The sequence below is a fragment of the Triplophysa rosa genome, linkage group LG12 (genome assembly GCF_024868665.1).
Source record: "Triplophysa rosa linkage group LG12, Trosa_1v2, whole genome shotgun sequence".
NCBI lineage: Eukaryota > Metazoa > Chordata > Actinopteri > Cypriniformes > Nemacheilidae > Triplophysa > Triplophysa rosa.
This window is the reverse complement of record NC_079901.1, coordinates 19963944-19980801: the sequence shown is the minus strand read 5'-3', so window position 1 is coordinate 19980801 and position 16858 is coordinate 19963944. Positions and strand designations below refer to the sequence as shown.

At 39.3% G+C, this 16858-nt stretch overlaps 1 protein-coding gene across 1 annotated transcript in view; it reads right to left on the bottom strand.

The window, feature by feature from the left end:
• cmip (c-Maf inducing protein) overlaps window positions 1-16553 on the bottom strand; it is a 28066-nt gene extending 11513 nt beyond the window's left edge. Inside the window, exons 1-9 of the mRNA XM_057347502.1 lie at window positions 15619-16553; window positions 6101-6226; window positions 5950-6000; window positions 3951-4112; window positions 3255-3296; window positions 2930-2992; window positions 2134-2214; window positions 1940-2043; window positions 691-795 (exon numbers count right to left, since the gene is read on the bottom strand). Of these exons, the coding sequence (XP_057203485.1) occupies window positions 691-795; window positions 1940-2043; window positions 2134-2214; window positions 2930-2992; window positions 3255-3296; window positions 3951-4112; window positions 5950-6000; window positions 6101-6226; window positions 15619-15951 (1067 nt within the window). The 5' untranslated portion in view covers window positions 15952-16553. The remainder of the gene's footprint in view (window positions 1-690; window positions 796-1939; window positions 2044-2133; window positions 2215-2929; window positions 2993-3254; window positions 3297-3950; window positions 4113-5949; window positions 6001-6100; window positions 6227-15618) is intronic.
• Between the last annotated feature and the right edge of the window lie 305 nt (window positions 16554-16858).

Sequence of the window (16858 nt, the reverse complement as noted above, 5' to 3'; positions counted from 1 at the left end):
GACCTTTGCAAAGAATCAATAACTGTTTGAGTAGTTTTAATTTAATTTAATACAATTAATATACAATACAATTTGTACATAAATTAAATAGAAAATAAATTGTTATATATATATATATATATATACATACAGTATTATGAAATTAACTTTGGGCCACATACGTGCGTCCGATCTATAATAAAGATATACTAACGCAAAAAACATTAATTTAACTTTAATGTCTGATTGACAGTGGTTAAGACCATATTTGCTCAAAAAGTAGCTGTAGTTATGAAAATTATTCAAACAGCCATGGGAGAGTGAACAAGGGAACAGATTGAAACAAAAACAGCGATGCAACAGAGCAAACGAAAGTCTGGGGAGTGAGTTGACTCTCCTGGGTCAGAGAGGATCATGGAAACTTTTGAAAAAAGTTCCTCATTTCTCTCAGGTAAGATCACCGCGGCCCGGAAGCTCGAGAGATGACACAAACAGGACACGCGAGACCAAAAACGTCATTGCGGCCACGTCACCGTTGTTTGTTACAAAACAAATGCAGTTGGAAATAAAGACCAGAGTGTATTTTAAGATTATTTAGGAGCCAGCGGATGGGCTACGGCGTTGTGGGAAAATTTGATTCAGAGAAATGTTTTGTGCTGGAGTCTCATGGGTGAACTTAACGGGACGGGGACATCGGTAAATCATACGTACCTGTTGATGAACTCTTCATAGCAAGAATAGATGGCAGCCAGGCACACTGCCACAAGATTGGGGAGCACCCGAGGATGAGGGCATTGTCCGGTGGGACCATGCATGCTGCAATCATAACACATCAGAAATAAAATCAGGTTCTGTTGTCCAAACATGCGCATAATGACAGCTAAAGGAAAACAAAGCTGTTGCAGGAAGTAACTGCAGGGTCCGGTCCTAAACAAACCATTAAAATGACACAGTCTGACAGATGAAAGGGATATTACAGTGCATACAGTATGAAGGCCTGTTTTTTGTACGCGAGTTAGGTGGAGCCAGGATTAGATAACTTTACACCGTGTATTAACCAGACACGGTTAATACAGCAACAACCTTCAAGTGATGTGCAATTTTAATATCTGTACTCAAAGTGAAAATGCTGATTTGTGCACTTTTGCACACACATCACACTGCACAGTTAAACAGCAACATGCATCCTTCATATTTTCCTTGATGCTTGAGGCAGCGAACATTTGATGGTTTTCCTTTGATTTGACGCTGACACTCCAAAACTGCTACTTTTCAGGAAATGAGAAAAACACTATTTTTAAAACTCAACTCAGTATAAACACTTTTTAAATATAAATACGTTTTATAGGTGACATATGTATCATACAAACAATACTATCAGACAAACATAAAGAATGATCTATTAGTAATGGTTTGTATAAATAAAATAATAAAAATAGAGATATTTTCCACCCCACCGCAATAATATATGTTTTTTTATAACTTTTAAGAATTTTTTAAAAGGGATAGTTCACCCAAAAATAAAAATTCTGTCATAATTGACTCACTTTCGAGTTGTTCCAAATGTTCTTCTGATTAACACAAAAAATATATATTTTGAAGAATGTAGGAAAGCAAACAGTTCTGGGGCACTTTTGACTACCATTGTCATTTTTCCTACTATGGTAGTCAATAGGGTCCAAGAACCGTGGTTACAAGCGTTCCTCCAAATATCTTTCTCTCCAAACAAAGAGAAACAATTTATACAGCTTTGGAACAACTAGAGAGTAAGTAATTCATGACAGAATTCTCATTTTTGGGTGAACTATCCCTTCAATCTCTCCTTAATAAACACCAATTTTGGTGTGGTTACTCAGCACACCATGCAGAAATTTGAACCAAGCAAATAGAATAGAAAACGTCAAAACAACCCAAATTAACCTGGAAGAGAAAGGCTTTATCGCTCGCGTCTGTCCCTCACCTGTGAATGAACTTTTTGACTACTTCCATGCCGGCGTTCAGTTCATTCAGAGCCAAAATATACTCCTGAGTAAAGAGACGGAGTCTGGGGCATTTCCCGAAGTCCTAAAACCAAAAGGTCAAACAAGTGTTGGTGAACTAGAAAGCAACAACGTGAAGCGAAGAGGTCGTGTCTGGTGTAGCGTGTACACTCACCATGTTGTGTTTGAGGATTCTCTGAACCACAGGAGTGAACACTTCAATCACCACCATCGAGCGAGGACGCTCCCTACAGTGCTGCATACAGGAACACAACAGAAAGATATTGATTAATGCATATATTACTCATCACAACCATATACAGTAAGCTAACCCCTTTAAAGTCACCGGGGAGTCAAAAATTACAATTATTAATTTTTTATGGAATATTGCACAGTGTATTAGTCAGTTATCCGTGGAGGTCCTTTTTTTCAATTCATTTGTCCTCGTAATCTTTCATTAAAAACAACGACATCTATTCTTTGCCTATTGACTGTCCAAAAGCCAGGTTATAAACAGCCCAATCCATTCCTGAAGGACGAAGCCCCGCCCAACATTATACCTCAAGATATACGTCACGGTTCTGAAGAAAACACCATTGCAACTACCGTTTCATACCGACTTTAAACAACAGAATGATAATATAGTGATGATATCAGATTATTATACAGTACAATGGAAATATACATTGTGTGCTATGACTAAGCTCTTACGTCACATTATGAGCTATTTTGTATCATGGAAACAGTAAATCACAATCTTTTATGTTGAATGAATAACCATGTGGTAATTTCCTATTTTTAGATTTTATTTTTAAAGCTGTGAATTACAGTGATAGCTCAAAGGATGGTGGAACAACATTAAGGCTTGTAAATGATGAAAGTGATTTTCATGCTTCATCCTTAAATATTTTTTCATCTTTTCCAAACCGAATAAATCTATGTCTCCTTCCCAGAAACACAACCACGTTTACCTTGCAGAAGAATTCACATAGGTCAGGAGGAGGATGGTTATTCTCCAGAAGGGGTGCGATGGCCTACAGACAGATTCATACCATTAGTCACCTTCCAAATAGACATGACGTCTTCGTGCACATTTTTAGAGAATACATAAGCATCAAAAGCAGATCCACCACAGCTGTGCATACAAATCCCAGTTCTGCGGTGGTACATTTTCACATCAATTTTATTCCAGAGCATCTTTCAATGAGCCCTAAGACACATTATGTAACCCTGCCTTTGTTAGCAATAGGGTTTCATGAGCACTTGTGTGAAAACAACAAAAGCAAACTCACTCACCACAATGATGTTCTCATGGTCCTGTGCACTGAGGTTAGTATTCTGGGAAGGAAATGACACAAACGCAATGCTGAAAATTCATTGGCCAGCGGTTTGACAACAGAGTGACTTAACAACTAGCAAGACACGCTTTTAAAATGTTAAAGCTTCTTGACCAAAAGGCCTTCGAGTGATCTGTTCTTAGAACTTTTAAAGAGCTGAAATACTTAGTATACATAGTATATGTGGGATTGAAAATAAGAACTTAATTTATATCTAACAACTTTTCTACTTTTTGTAGGCCATTACTAAAGTGATTTGAGTTATTTCTAGAAATTTGCTATGTGGTTCCTTCTCTATGTTTTCTCATGGGTCTATGGTATTCTGCTCCATTTATACGATTTTTCCACTACTTTTACATCCATCAGGCAAAAACCACATTGATTCAGAAAAGAAACAGCACACATCTTCTCATAATCTGCCTCTTTGCTTAATTTCAAGCATCATTTATATCGACAGCACAAAGGCAGCGGGACAGGTTACACAGAGATTCAGGTGGAGACCAATTTGATAACAATATAACTGCCTTAACAAGTATCAATAATTAGCTTTGCTTTATAAGCGGATAACAATACTGATACTAAGTAACTAAATAGCTAATTCCTCCGGTTCCTCTTCATTTCAACAGTGAGGTAAGCGTGAATGCGCGTGACGTACCTCAGCGAGCAGGGTGGAGATGATGTGCAGCGGTGCCTGATGGATGGAGTCATCCTGCAGAGGTGAGGTCAGGGCCATGTCCACCAGAGCTCTGATCTCCTTCAGCACCACGTCCCAGCGGCTCGGGTTGTTCAGCACTTTGCGGTACTTGTAGATCTTTTTCTACAAATGAGTCAACGGCAGATGGATAACCCAGATTACACGCTTGGCTCTTTAACCAATGTGACCCACAGTTATGAAATGCGCACACTTTCAATGCTATAATGCACCAAATCAATGCAGTAACAGCTGTTGTGTACATTATGGTAGATGGTATGTAAATGAACACAGAGACGATTCGTGGTTGTTGGTCGGTGATTTCAGGTTGATTTGTTTACCTAATGTATACAGAGGTATATGGACATTTCAGTTTCACTTGAATAGGTATGAATGTCATTGCATTTTATGGCAAATCTAGTGGGACTGATTCTAAAGATGCAACCGGGGTTATTACGCACACCTTTCAACATCAGGAAACTGACTTTTTAATAAAAAATGTAAATGATCATTCTGAAAAAAATCACTTGGATCACGTCATATTTTGTTAAAGAGACAAAAACTACATTTGTCATCATTTCCTCCCCGTTACGTCATTCCACCCCCGCATGACTTTTTTTTGACCGTGCGAAGGAGAAATTCTGCTAAATGTTATTATAAGTGATAATAAAAGTGAATTCTGCACATCTCCTTTGAGTTTAACATAAGAATAGTCAGCCATGAGCTTGCAACAACATGACACCCTCTAAATGATCTAAATGATGACAAAATGTTTGTTTTTAGGTGAACTGTTGCTTTAAAGGGATAGTTCACCCAAAAATTAAAACGATGTCATCATTTACTCACTGTCATGTCATTCCAAACCTGTAAGACTTTCTTCAGTCGTACACAAAATAAGATATTTTGAAGAACGAAACAACGTTGGCCATTGACTTCCATTGTATGGACACAAAACATTTCCTAAAATATCTTCTTTTGGGTTATACAGAAGAGACCAGGGGTTTTCCTGCATGGAGAAATTGGAGGCGGCTGCCTCCGTCAAATGTCGTGCCGCCTCACGAGTCTCGGCAAAATTATGTCGGGTGTCTTTAACAGACTGTTATTTGTGACTGCATTACGCCACAGAAGCGCTGTTTCGTTATTAGCACACTGAGGCGCTAAAAAGAGTTGCAGAACAAGAGCTAGCTGTGTTTCACGGCTGTTTGTTTTGCATCCAAGTACTATCTCTTGAAATTTCTTAAATTAACATGACGTACATCATTGTAATGTCTTTAGCTGTGCAGCTGGATCGTTGGATCAGCGTATACTGTACACAGCGAGTTCGCCAGTATGAACGCACATTGCGTTCAGAACGACTCGCACACGAATGACTCATTTGAACAGATTCATTTAAACTATTGAACTTTTCAGTCACTAGCGAATATAAGAGATCATTGAATCATTTAAAGTGAACCACAGAGAATGCGGTTAGAGATTAGAAAGACGGTTAATTCAGTTGGCTATTGTGGGCTGAAAAGTTAGTTTGAAAATGATAAAAAAGCTTTATTTGATTAAAATATATATTTCTGTTTGGTTGAATAAAAGTAATGTTTTATATAACTTAATAATTGTAATTTTCATCAAATTTTATTAGAACTTTTAATATGTGAAAGTCACTTTGGTTAAGCCACTTAAAGGTACGGTAGGCCTACGTGTGTGTGTGTACAAGATCAGGATGGCACCACCTCCGCCTCATTTTGCGCCAGGAAAAACCCTGGAGACAAGTTTGGAATGACATGAGAATGAAACTGATTAAATCATTTTTTGGGGGGTGAACTATCCCTTTAACTAATGCAATGACGATCATTTATGCTTTTTGGAGCCCTGTAAAATGCCACCCTCTCATGAAGAAAAAAAATATGCAAAGTGTCATTAACTTGATGCCCTTTGCAATTCTAGGTTTTCAAGAAACTCCTGACCTTACCTTCCACTGTATAGAGTGAAACCACTGGTCCCGCAGATAGCTGTTAGCAGCCTACAAACAAGTGCACACAAACATTACCAAAAAAATGAGTCAGACCGAGAGTAGTTGTCCCAACCCAAGCGTAATGAAACATCGAAGGGCCTGAAGTTACCTGCAGGAGGACTGTCCCTCCAGGGAAGCTTAGCTGGACACAGTATTTGGGTGCATTGTCCCAAGACAACAGCTGCAGGTCTTCTATGGTGCTGTAAGACAGTGGCGCCTCCATATATCCGGTGGGCTGCAGAAACAGGAAGATGTACGTTCACATTTGCAGTAAACGTTCTGAAACCGCAGCTGTTAAAGACCTTTCACATGACTGGTGGCCTCAATGCACCTCTCAGTCATACGTCAATAACTTTGACCTCAACGTGAAAAAAATACTCGCGGATGGCACAGAATCTTGAAAGGATAACAGATTCAGATCTGGGCCTATGTGCTTGAATAGGTTCCTCACAAGATTTCAGGTGAATAAAACGGGACATACATTTACTAGGAATTTAAAGGGATAGTTCACCCCAAAATGAAAATTGTGTCATCATTTAGTTAAAACTGTATGACTTTCTTTATTCCACAGAACACAACAGAAGATATTTTGAAGAATGTCGGTAACCGAACGACGGTGGTACCCATTGACTTCTATTGTACGGACACAAAACCAATGCAAGTGAATGGGTACCGCTGTAGTTCGTTTTAAAATGACCACACAGGTTTGAAATGACAAGAGGGTGAGCAAATGATGACACAATTTTCATTTTTGAGTGAACTATCCCTTTAAGATTGCTTGTTACGTCCAACTAGGCTACAAATGACAACGTTAGCTTCATTATTTGCATTATTTGTCATGCAGCCCGCTGTGGCTCATTTCGCAGTTCCACTTCTGACTGAAGTGCTGGTGGTCACGTGACCTCAAATGTCAACAGGCTGTTCCCGGTCTCCTTCCCTCTACAATAGCACACAGCGGCTGTTGCTTTATTAGCCTCCCTCCCTCTTCTGCAGCCCGGCAACGGGCTCTTCCGTTATTAGCGTCCCCCTCCCTCCGCCTTTGCGCAAACAGGCTATTGCTTTTTGCGTTGCTCTCCCTCTAGACTCAAACCTAACCACAGTTCCTGTATTTGTGTCAGCCACCCAGCTCAGTAGAGCAAACAAGCTGTTCCTTTCTTTGACTCATTCTCTGCGTCTCTCGCTTTTTCGAACAAGCATGCGACTCGTCCCCGTCTGACGGAATACAACAGGCCTGTCTTTTATTTACATCCCCCAGTCATTGGTGATAGACCAACTGGGCTGATTTCTGTCGGCTGGCCTCCCCCCTCCTGCAAAGGTTCAATATGCACAGCTTGCAGAGGCTTGATGCGTCTTCCTTATGACGGGTCGGGGTGATAAGTATCTATTCTACGATCTCATTTTTAAAGTCATCAATCACACGAGTGCTTGACTACAGTCGAGCGACAGAGCACCAAAAGTAAATGTGTCACCAACTGGGTTTATATACAGAAAAGATGCAAACCTTTTTTTTAAAGGTTGTCATAGCTACAATATCAGGAGAACCTGTGCCGAGCTCGACGTTGTCTGCGCTTATCTTTGTGTTACTCGCTGTCCTGTCCTTACCCCCTCTCTCTATCTATCTGCGTTTCTTTCCACTTCTCCGTTCCAAGAAGTCCCTCGTTTCTTTCTTCCTTCATCTCATTGAGGCTGTTTTTCATGGTGCAATTCTTCCTTAAGGAGGAGTTGAATAGCTCTCCTCTCACCATTGCTATGTTGCCATGGAAACAAAGAGATGAAATAGAGACATATGTTTTTTTTTGTTACCAAGGAGATCCAGATGGAAAAGGATGTGGAGAAAAACATCAGTGTGTTCAGGTGCGTCTCTATAACTGACAAGCTGATGTAGAGAGGGATCTCAACAGTGGTCTGCCTATCAAACCGTGAAGAACCAAGAGTAAGTGTAAAGCAATGAGTTTTTCAAAAGCTAAAAATATTCTTCTGAAATTGGCTTTAAAACATGATTTGAATGTTTCAAAAGTACCATTATTTCAACCAAACTGATATTGTGGCCAATTAGACCAAAATGTTTAAAGGTCCAGTGTATAAAAAATTTAGCGGCATCTAGCAGTGAGGTTGCGAATTGCAACCAATGGCTCATTCCACCCCTCCCTTTTGAAGCACAACGGTGGCCGACACAGGACTAAGATGTCGTCACGTTTCCGCTTCTTTGCAAAAGGAGATAACGTATTTACGAAGCGCTCTGTAGAGCAGTTTGTCTGTTTAGGGCTACTGTAGATACAACATGGCGCTTCATTGTGTAAGGTCTTTATACACCTCTGAAGACATAGTTATATATATTATATTGCAATTCCGCAATATAGTCTCAAAAAAATTACACATTGGACGTTTAAGTGGAAGAAGTAAAATAAGATGTTTTAGCATCTAAAATAAAAATAAAAAATAAATGCATTTAAACATTTTTTTTAAATTACGTATGCATTAACATTAGTAATACATCCAGTTGGGAGTATGTAACTACACGTACATTTTTTCACAAAGATATTTTAATAAATGCGACATCGAGATGGTTTTTGTGATAAAGCAAACTAATAACTTTTAAATAATTTTTATTGAAACAGGCAGTTTCAGTTTGAATCTGAGATGCTTTAAACACACTTAATACATACAAAGATGGATTGTAAAATTATAAATATATATACTGTGGACAGTGGACCAATGAATCAGTCAGGCTATACTTAAGTTCTTTTCTACACTGACAAAGCATTGAGCCTGCAAATGCATAAAAAACGCATTGCCCAGTTAATGTTCAAGTCAGCAAAAACAAAGCCACTCTCTTTAAAGCTTCACATTTCACATCACCATTTTGCATAATTGTTCAAGCACATGCAAATTTTGTGTAGACAGTGCAAAAACTGACCGCACGGGTATGCAACATTTTCAACAATACGCTCTCTTCCAAGGTAAACACGGCTTCTTCCAGCTAAATGCTTTAGGCACAATTTATCAACAGCAAACCAGAGGAGGAGATCCAGGACAAGCCAGAAGAAGGAAGTCTCCAACCAGTCAACCAAACAAAAGAAGTAGAACACGATAAGCTACAGAAGAACTCAGAGCTCAGTTACTGTACAAACAGGTAGAACCACATAGTCTACACAACAACAAAAAATTCCAAAGTCATCTGGTTTTAATTAACATACTATTTCTATCAAAATATAACAGATACGAACAAATCCAACGCACACACATTTGAAGATACTTGGCCTGCACGCTCACTTGTAGATTAAACCAAAAATGCATCACTTGTGAAATCTAGTTCAAAGAAATTCTCCGTATAATACAAATAAATGTGACATGCAAAGTCTGATGCAGCCAAAACGAAGTGAGAAATCTATTTTAAAACTGGTTTTCAAAAAACAGCTTTAAAGCCCCAATGCACCAACTTCAAAATGTGGTTCTGCTTTTTCTAAATGTAATTCACTCATAAGTCTATCCCTTGAGCTGAACAGGTTAAATTTCAGCCTGCCGACCTGTATTCATGTGTCAACTTTACCACAAATGTAATGTCCTTACACTGCAATAGGAAATCGGGTGGCAGGTGTCTGCATTACGGATGTGGCTACGTCAATTCTGTTTCTAAACCTCAACAGCCTACAGCCTAGCGGGTTAAAAAGCTCAAACACAATAAGCACATGTGATATCATATGATACAGCTGTCATTTTAATAATACAGCTACACGAATTACAGCCAACCCCCAACCTGGTTGACTGTACCTGAAGGGTGTCTGAACTGAACCTCCACCTATGAATGCAATGCAGTTAAACCATGCAATCTTTATTTAAAACGTATTTTTGTGCAAATTGATTCAAACAAATTGAAAAAAAATGTTTGCATGCCATTGTTAAAGTTTCTTTATTACTGTCAGAAACGTGTTAGGGTGGATGCAGCACATGATAAACATTCATCCAGACTTGCTTTATAATCAAATATTGTTTTGAGTAAACTTGACCAAAGTCTTCATCAAGGACTATTTCCCACTAAAAATGCTGAGAATCTCATTCCAGGATGCCCCCAAACCACTCCCAAGGTGATCATGTCCACAAACAAAGCCCTATACATCTCAACTGGCTCTCTATTATCAAAACATCTCCAGAATCTTTCATCAACACAGCTCCATTGTGCGATTCACTTATATATGCGTTTCCAGTATAAACAATGAATATGCATTCTACTACACATTTAGGCCCAATCCCAATTCTACCCCTTACCCCTACACTTTCCCCTACCCCTCCGTTTGGCGCGTTCGCGTGAAGGGGTAGGGGTGTCTCAATCCTCTTTTGGTTGGAGGGGTAGGGGTAAGGGCCAGATAGCCCTTCAAATGAAGATTTTTCGGGACCTCACTTCAAACGAAGGGCTAAGAGAAATTTCCAACATGGCTGCTCACTCGAGCAAGCAGACCCATAAATGTAAGTAATTTTTGCCATTAATAAGGATTTTTATGACAATTTTTCATTTTATGTATGTTACATTCAATCTTGTGTTTGTATTTACGGTGATGTTCTTTTAACGTTTGCAAAAAAATCGCTAAAGTTTGCTAGCGGACAGCACTGATTGCACGATATTAGAAAATATATTTTTATGCCATATACCCGGTGCATCGGCACATGTCCTCTGACGTAACGTTAAGAGCTAGCAACGACGTATGATGACGTATATCAGTGTAGTATTGGTGTCCCATTTCTTAGCGGAAAATGTGTAACCCTTCCCCTTGCCACTTTGTTTCAAGGGGCAAGGGGAAGGGGCGAGGGGTAGGCGAAGGGGTAGAAAATAGAATTGGGATTGGGCCTTAACATTTCATACGCCATCTCTCTGTCCATATATCCTTACTACCACAATAATGACCGCCCAACAATATCAAACCACCACGTATATGCGAACAGTTGTGAAAGCCTGCCAGTATTTAAAAAATGCTCTCCTAATGGCTTTTCTGTGGTACAAAAACCATGCCAGCTCCTACATCTCAATTACAACGCATATTTGGAAGGTAGCCGAGGATCTCAGGGAGTCACAGTAGTTTATGTGGCCAGTCTTCATTGTAGAGCTGTTTGTTTACAAAAGCCCAACAGTACCAAAGAATCGTTTGATAGGGGCGTTATCTGACCCCGTCGTACTCATGATGAACAGACTTGGGCAACCCTTTAGCTTTTAGTCAACTGCACTGCCTCAAATTCGATCACTATCAGACTAAACCGGACTGTGTGCCTTCAAGCTTAAGTAAGACAGCCAGGTAAATATCCTGTTCTGTGGATCAGAATATCTCAAACACAATGTACCCAGGTGTTCAGTATCTCAAACCCTGCTACCTTCACGATAATCAAAACATGCAGCTCTCACCACATCGTGTAAAGTTTACACAAGAGACGTGTTCCGATCTTTATGTACCATTTTCTGTTTTCAGGACCTGACATGAACGTCAACAATAGGCGGCAGCAACGCCTGCGGGGCATTCGCATGAATGTGCCTTCAGAGGCCGGACTTCTGATGTCTTTTTAAACGAAAGAGTGACAGAAAGTATTTATAATGGACTGCTGTTACGCAAATATGACTTCATCTCTGAGAGCTCAGAAATGGAGTGAGTCACATCTTTCATATCTTCTGCGGAGATCACTTTCCACAAAGCTGACTACACTTATCAAAAATGCGCAATGAAAATGCCAACTGTTTTGTCTTTATCGGCACAAACGTTCCTAAGAAAAAAACCTGGAAAATAGCCGGCAGCCTGGGGAAAATAATGCATTTTTACTTTTAGCATCTGACAGGAATCACCATCATGTACAATGTTTATAAAGTGAACAAGGGTGATTCTCTTAAGAACATTGGAGAGAGATAAATGACAACCAAGAAGCAGATGTGGGGAAAACATATTACCAATTATAACTATAATATATAACTTTTTGTATATTAATTTTAATATATAACTTTTTATATAACTTAGTTGCCCCAGGTAAAAAGGTGCACTAAAATACACTTAAATGTATTTAAAATGCTCTATTTTAATGCTGAAATGTTGTACTTAATAAACAAAAATTAGTCTTTAGTACTTTTTTAGATAAACTTAAGAAAATCTAAGTGTACCGCGCTATTTTTGGACACCATGAATAGAAGTAATAAATACTATTTTTTAGAAAGTTAAAACTTTTGGAAGTGTACTAAGTGTTATAAATGTGTAAAAAGTTTTAAAAAATTAGTGCACAATGTGTCTTACTTTAGACGTTGTACGGATTACTTAAAGTGAGGAAGTGCATTGGGAATTTCTTTGACAGAAAACCAACTTTCAATTTAGAACAGTTGTAAATAACTATACACTAAACAAAAAAATTACATCAACTTTTTAATATTGCCCTAGATATTTTTTATCAAATCCTTTCAATATGATTTTATATCAATATCAAGGTGACTACGGATTACTACTGTACTTCTAGCAGGGAAGCAAAATGTTCACCTTCAAACCCAACCATTTCAAATTCTAAGTTCAGATTCCTAATATCTATAAGTACTTCAAATCATAGAGTTCTTCCTAAAGCACAATTGAGAAACACTCAATAGAATCACAAACAGGCAAGTCTTTGCCAAAAGAGAACATTAGCCACAGACAACTACTTCCATTAGCTATGGTCAACTGAACACGGGTCACTAGCTAAACATCTATTAGAGACCTTTCGACTACAAAACAACCGATACAGAGTGGCAGTACAGCCAGAGCATAAAAACAATTGTACGCTAACTTCCTTATCTGTAAATGCCTTCTTAAACCTTTCCAAAATGACAACATATAGTAGCAAACATAAACATATGGTCAGTGTTTGGCTTGGACTAATCTCAGCTAACCTCACACAAATCCTGTGGGCTCCTTAGTCTCAGAGGCTGGACTTCATCTGACATTCAGACCATTGTTAAACAAGCAATCTAATTTGTTTTGAAACATTAATTTCGGGAAGAAGTTAACGACTAATTCGATCATATCAGAACGATGAAATATAGCTGGAAAAATTAAACCTTTAATATAATCAGACATTTGATGATGCCAGTAATGGCTCCATGATCAGTCTGTCAGGATGTCCTACACTGGGAGACTCAACATCAGTAAGAGCTCAGTGGCTCACTTCAGAAATTATTTACATTTACATTTATGCATTTGGCAGACGCTTTTATCCAAAGCGACTTACATTGCATTATACTATACATTTGGTTTCTAAGTATGTGCAATCCCCTGGGATCGAACCCATGAGCTTGGCGTTGTTAGCGCCATGCTCTAACCACTGAGCCACAGGAAAGATTTCAGACAAATCTGACAGCACCATTCACATCGAGTCTAACAGTTAGGGCTGTCTCGATTATGAAATTTGGCTGACGATTAATCGTCTAATAAATAATTGCTATTATCGCGATTAATTGACTGTTTTAAGCCTTTGACAATATAACTATTAATGACAATTAATTTATTCAATGAAGAAAATATATACTTTAGAAATGTGAAAATGTTGTAAATAATTAATATTATTTCCTGTAGAGTGACCTTAAAGGAGTCATATGACACGGCTAAAACAAATATTATGGTTTGTTTTAAATGTAATGCAAAGTGTATACACGATTTAAGGTTCAAAACCGCTGTATTTTCCACATACAGTGCATGTTTGTATCTCCTCTTTGCTCCGCCTCTCTGAAATGTACAGATTTTTTACAAAGCAAAGCGAGGTGTGCTATGATTGGCCAGTTAACCAGTGCATAGTGATTGGTCGAATACGGCAAGTGTGTGACGGAAATGTAACGCCTCTTACCATATTTGGAACATCAGGTTCCAAAGCGATTGTACTGACAGGCCACCTTACTTGGGCGGTCTTAGTCAAATCATACCACGAACTGACGTAGATTTGTGGGGGTGTGGTTACACGAGGCATTTTAGACAGGTCTGGATGAGCATTCGCTTTTAGATAGAATGAATCTTTTGTTCCGACACTTTTTGCAATTTCACGTGTCTAATACATGCATGGGCAACTTATAACACACCAAAGACACAGAAAAACACGTATTCGCGCCATATGACCCCTTTAACAGAGAAGACTTGAGTCTTGAGCACTAAAACTAGATATGAGGGTCTTGCTGTGTAGATGCAGCAAGTCTGGAAACAAAACAAATCAACAAAAAAAATACAAAGCTAATATAACTCAAACGATGGAGAAATATCATTTGAATCTAACAGTGAGTGCAGATCAAGGATGGTGGATGTAAAATGCAGCATATGTTGCTGATCACCCTCGTTTTCAAAGGATTCACAATAATTGCAGTTATCTTAAATAATTGCGATGACGTCAAATAATTGCGATGAGAGGATTATTTAATAATTGTGACAGCCCTACTAACAGTTATGAATAATCTTGATGGACTGCCTGTACAATTTCATACATGTTTGCTTTTTTGAAATAACAACCATTAAGATGCTTGAGGCCTCTGGAAGCCTCCCAGGTGGAAAAACCCATTGTGACTGTGACACTGCTTTTCCATAGACCATAGACAGGCCTCTTGAGCAACAATTAAAACATATGTCTTAATGTTTGTGAATATCCGATGAGGCTTCAAATCTTGAGAGAACAATAGTAACAAGAGAAACAGGACATGTGAAATACTCCAACATTCGATCATATCCACTTCACTGACACATCTCACTATAACCGGTTATTCATACAACTACTTTTGAACAGATTATGCGTTCTCAATGTGGATCATGCACCTGAAAAATAATCACACATTATTTTAGTATCTCGGCCAGCCTAAAAATAGCCCCTCATTATTGCATGCAGAATGGACTAGGCCCAAAACATTCAATACGGTGGACGCAAAAAACTCATCAAATTGAGGCCAGTGAACATCTTTGTTCTCAGGAAAAAATCTGGCAGGCCCAGTTTTTCTTTGTTTATGATTCAAAGTCCAGTAGAGTTTTTTGGATCCTGATCTTTGGATTTGGAACAAATTATAATGTGACACTATGTGGCTTTGAAGATGCCTGAGAGAGAAAAATACAAAGTGCTATATAAATGATGAGCAATAAAATAAAGCCTTTGAAAATGATGTGGTTAAGTCATGATGAACAACCAGAGGCAACTGCAACAGTTTCATCACCAACTGTCTGGCAACACAGCTGAAACGATACAGTTTGTACATTACAAATATCATTTAACCGTTTATCATTAAAACATTACAATAATTATTCATGTGTTGGCCTTATTACTTACAGTAGCCTAGGGTTTAATTGTCTTCTATCGGTTCCCATAACAGAACCCAACACATAACCAGTAAATACCCACAGAGACTACTACGATTTCAATTAAAACCAATAAGACTCCCATTATGACCATTAAATCCAATAAAATGTCTATTATTTTTCAGCGGAAAAAAACACGAACTCCCAAAAGCAATAAACATCATAACGGGTAACGTTGCATTTATTAGTGACGTCAATTGTGCGTTTCCCAGCTCTGTTTCGAATTGAATCCGAGAAGATACTTCTAACTGTTACACACCGTTTCAAAGCGGAACTTAAACGACCCCCGCCGAGCAGATCCGGATCTTACCGTGGCAGACAGCAGACTCCCGTCCGTCAAGGTGAGATGGTGCGGCTCCCACCTCCGTAAAAACTTGGAGGTGAGGATTTTACTGAGGAAGGTCCGCGGGTGTTTAACCACACACACCTGGATGTCTCCTTCCTGGAGCAGTTTGTATCTCATGCCGCTGCTGTTGTGAAGCAGGGTCCTCTTGCTACAGGGCCCCGCTTTATGGTTATTATTTCCCTCCGGCGCCAGCGGCTGTAGCGCGGACATTTCCCCCAGCAGCGGCTTGCTCTCTTCGGACGGATAAAACTGATTGTTATGCAGTTCGTTTCCTCCACCGCTCCCGTTAAAATCCATGTTTAGCCTAGGCGAAAGTCGAAGGCGTGGGGTCGGATCGGGTGGATGTCTTTTGATTTCGAGGCCGGATAATGGTCGTCCCTGTGGTTTTCATATATAGGCGATCCACCGTGATTCGACCTCGATGCGTTTAATATCAGCGGTGTTAAGAAGACAACGATCGGTGGAAATGGACGCCATTAAATATGCCCGTCGTGGTGGTATGTCAAGGTTTAAAGGAGTCCTGTGTTTCCTTATTATATCCCCAAATAATGTCTTTCCTTTTCGCGTTGCGAGCTCCCCCCCTCTATTCCAGCGAGCTACTCAATATGTTCGGGCCATTGCCGTATCCATTGCGCCCGTCTCCGCTGCATATTAATCCAGTGTATATATCCAGAATATAAAACGGTAACGTTAGACAGAAACGGAATCCACGCGGTATTCTGCTCAAGTCCGTATTTTAATTTTTCTTCAGATGCTCGGTTCCCTTTTCTGTCTTTTTTCCTCCCTATCTCGGTGGAGGAACCGTGCGCTTCGGTAGGGCTGCGTGGATTGGTCCCGGCTCGTTCATGTGATACCGGAGTGACGTCAATGGGGAGGCGAACGGATGCGTGCCGAGCGTCTGTGGTCGCTACTGTCTCTGCTTGATAGGGAGCGTGCACTTCCCCTTGCTCGCGCAAAATGGTGAAGAAGTCATGTTAATATGAACACATTCTTGCTCTGTAGGGCTCATTTGTTGCTGAAGATGAGCCATGTGTCCTCTCATTCACGAGCTTTCGTAAAAACTTTTGTGATATATAACCTGTGTTTAATGTAAAAAAAAAACGTGTTTGAGGTGAATAATCCATGCATGTGAAATGTTTATAGATGCATAATAATTTTAAAATGTAAAGGTGTTTTCTCTACTGGTTTTTATTTGAGCTTTTTT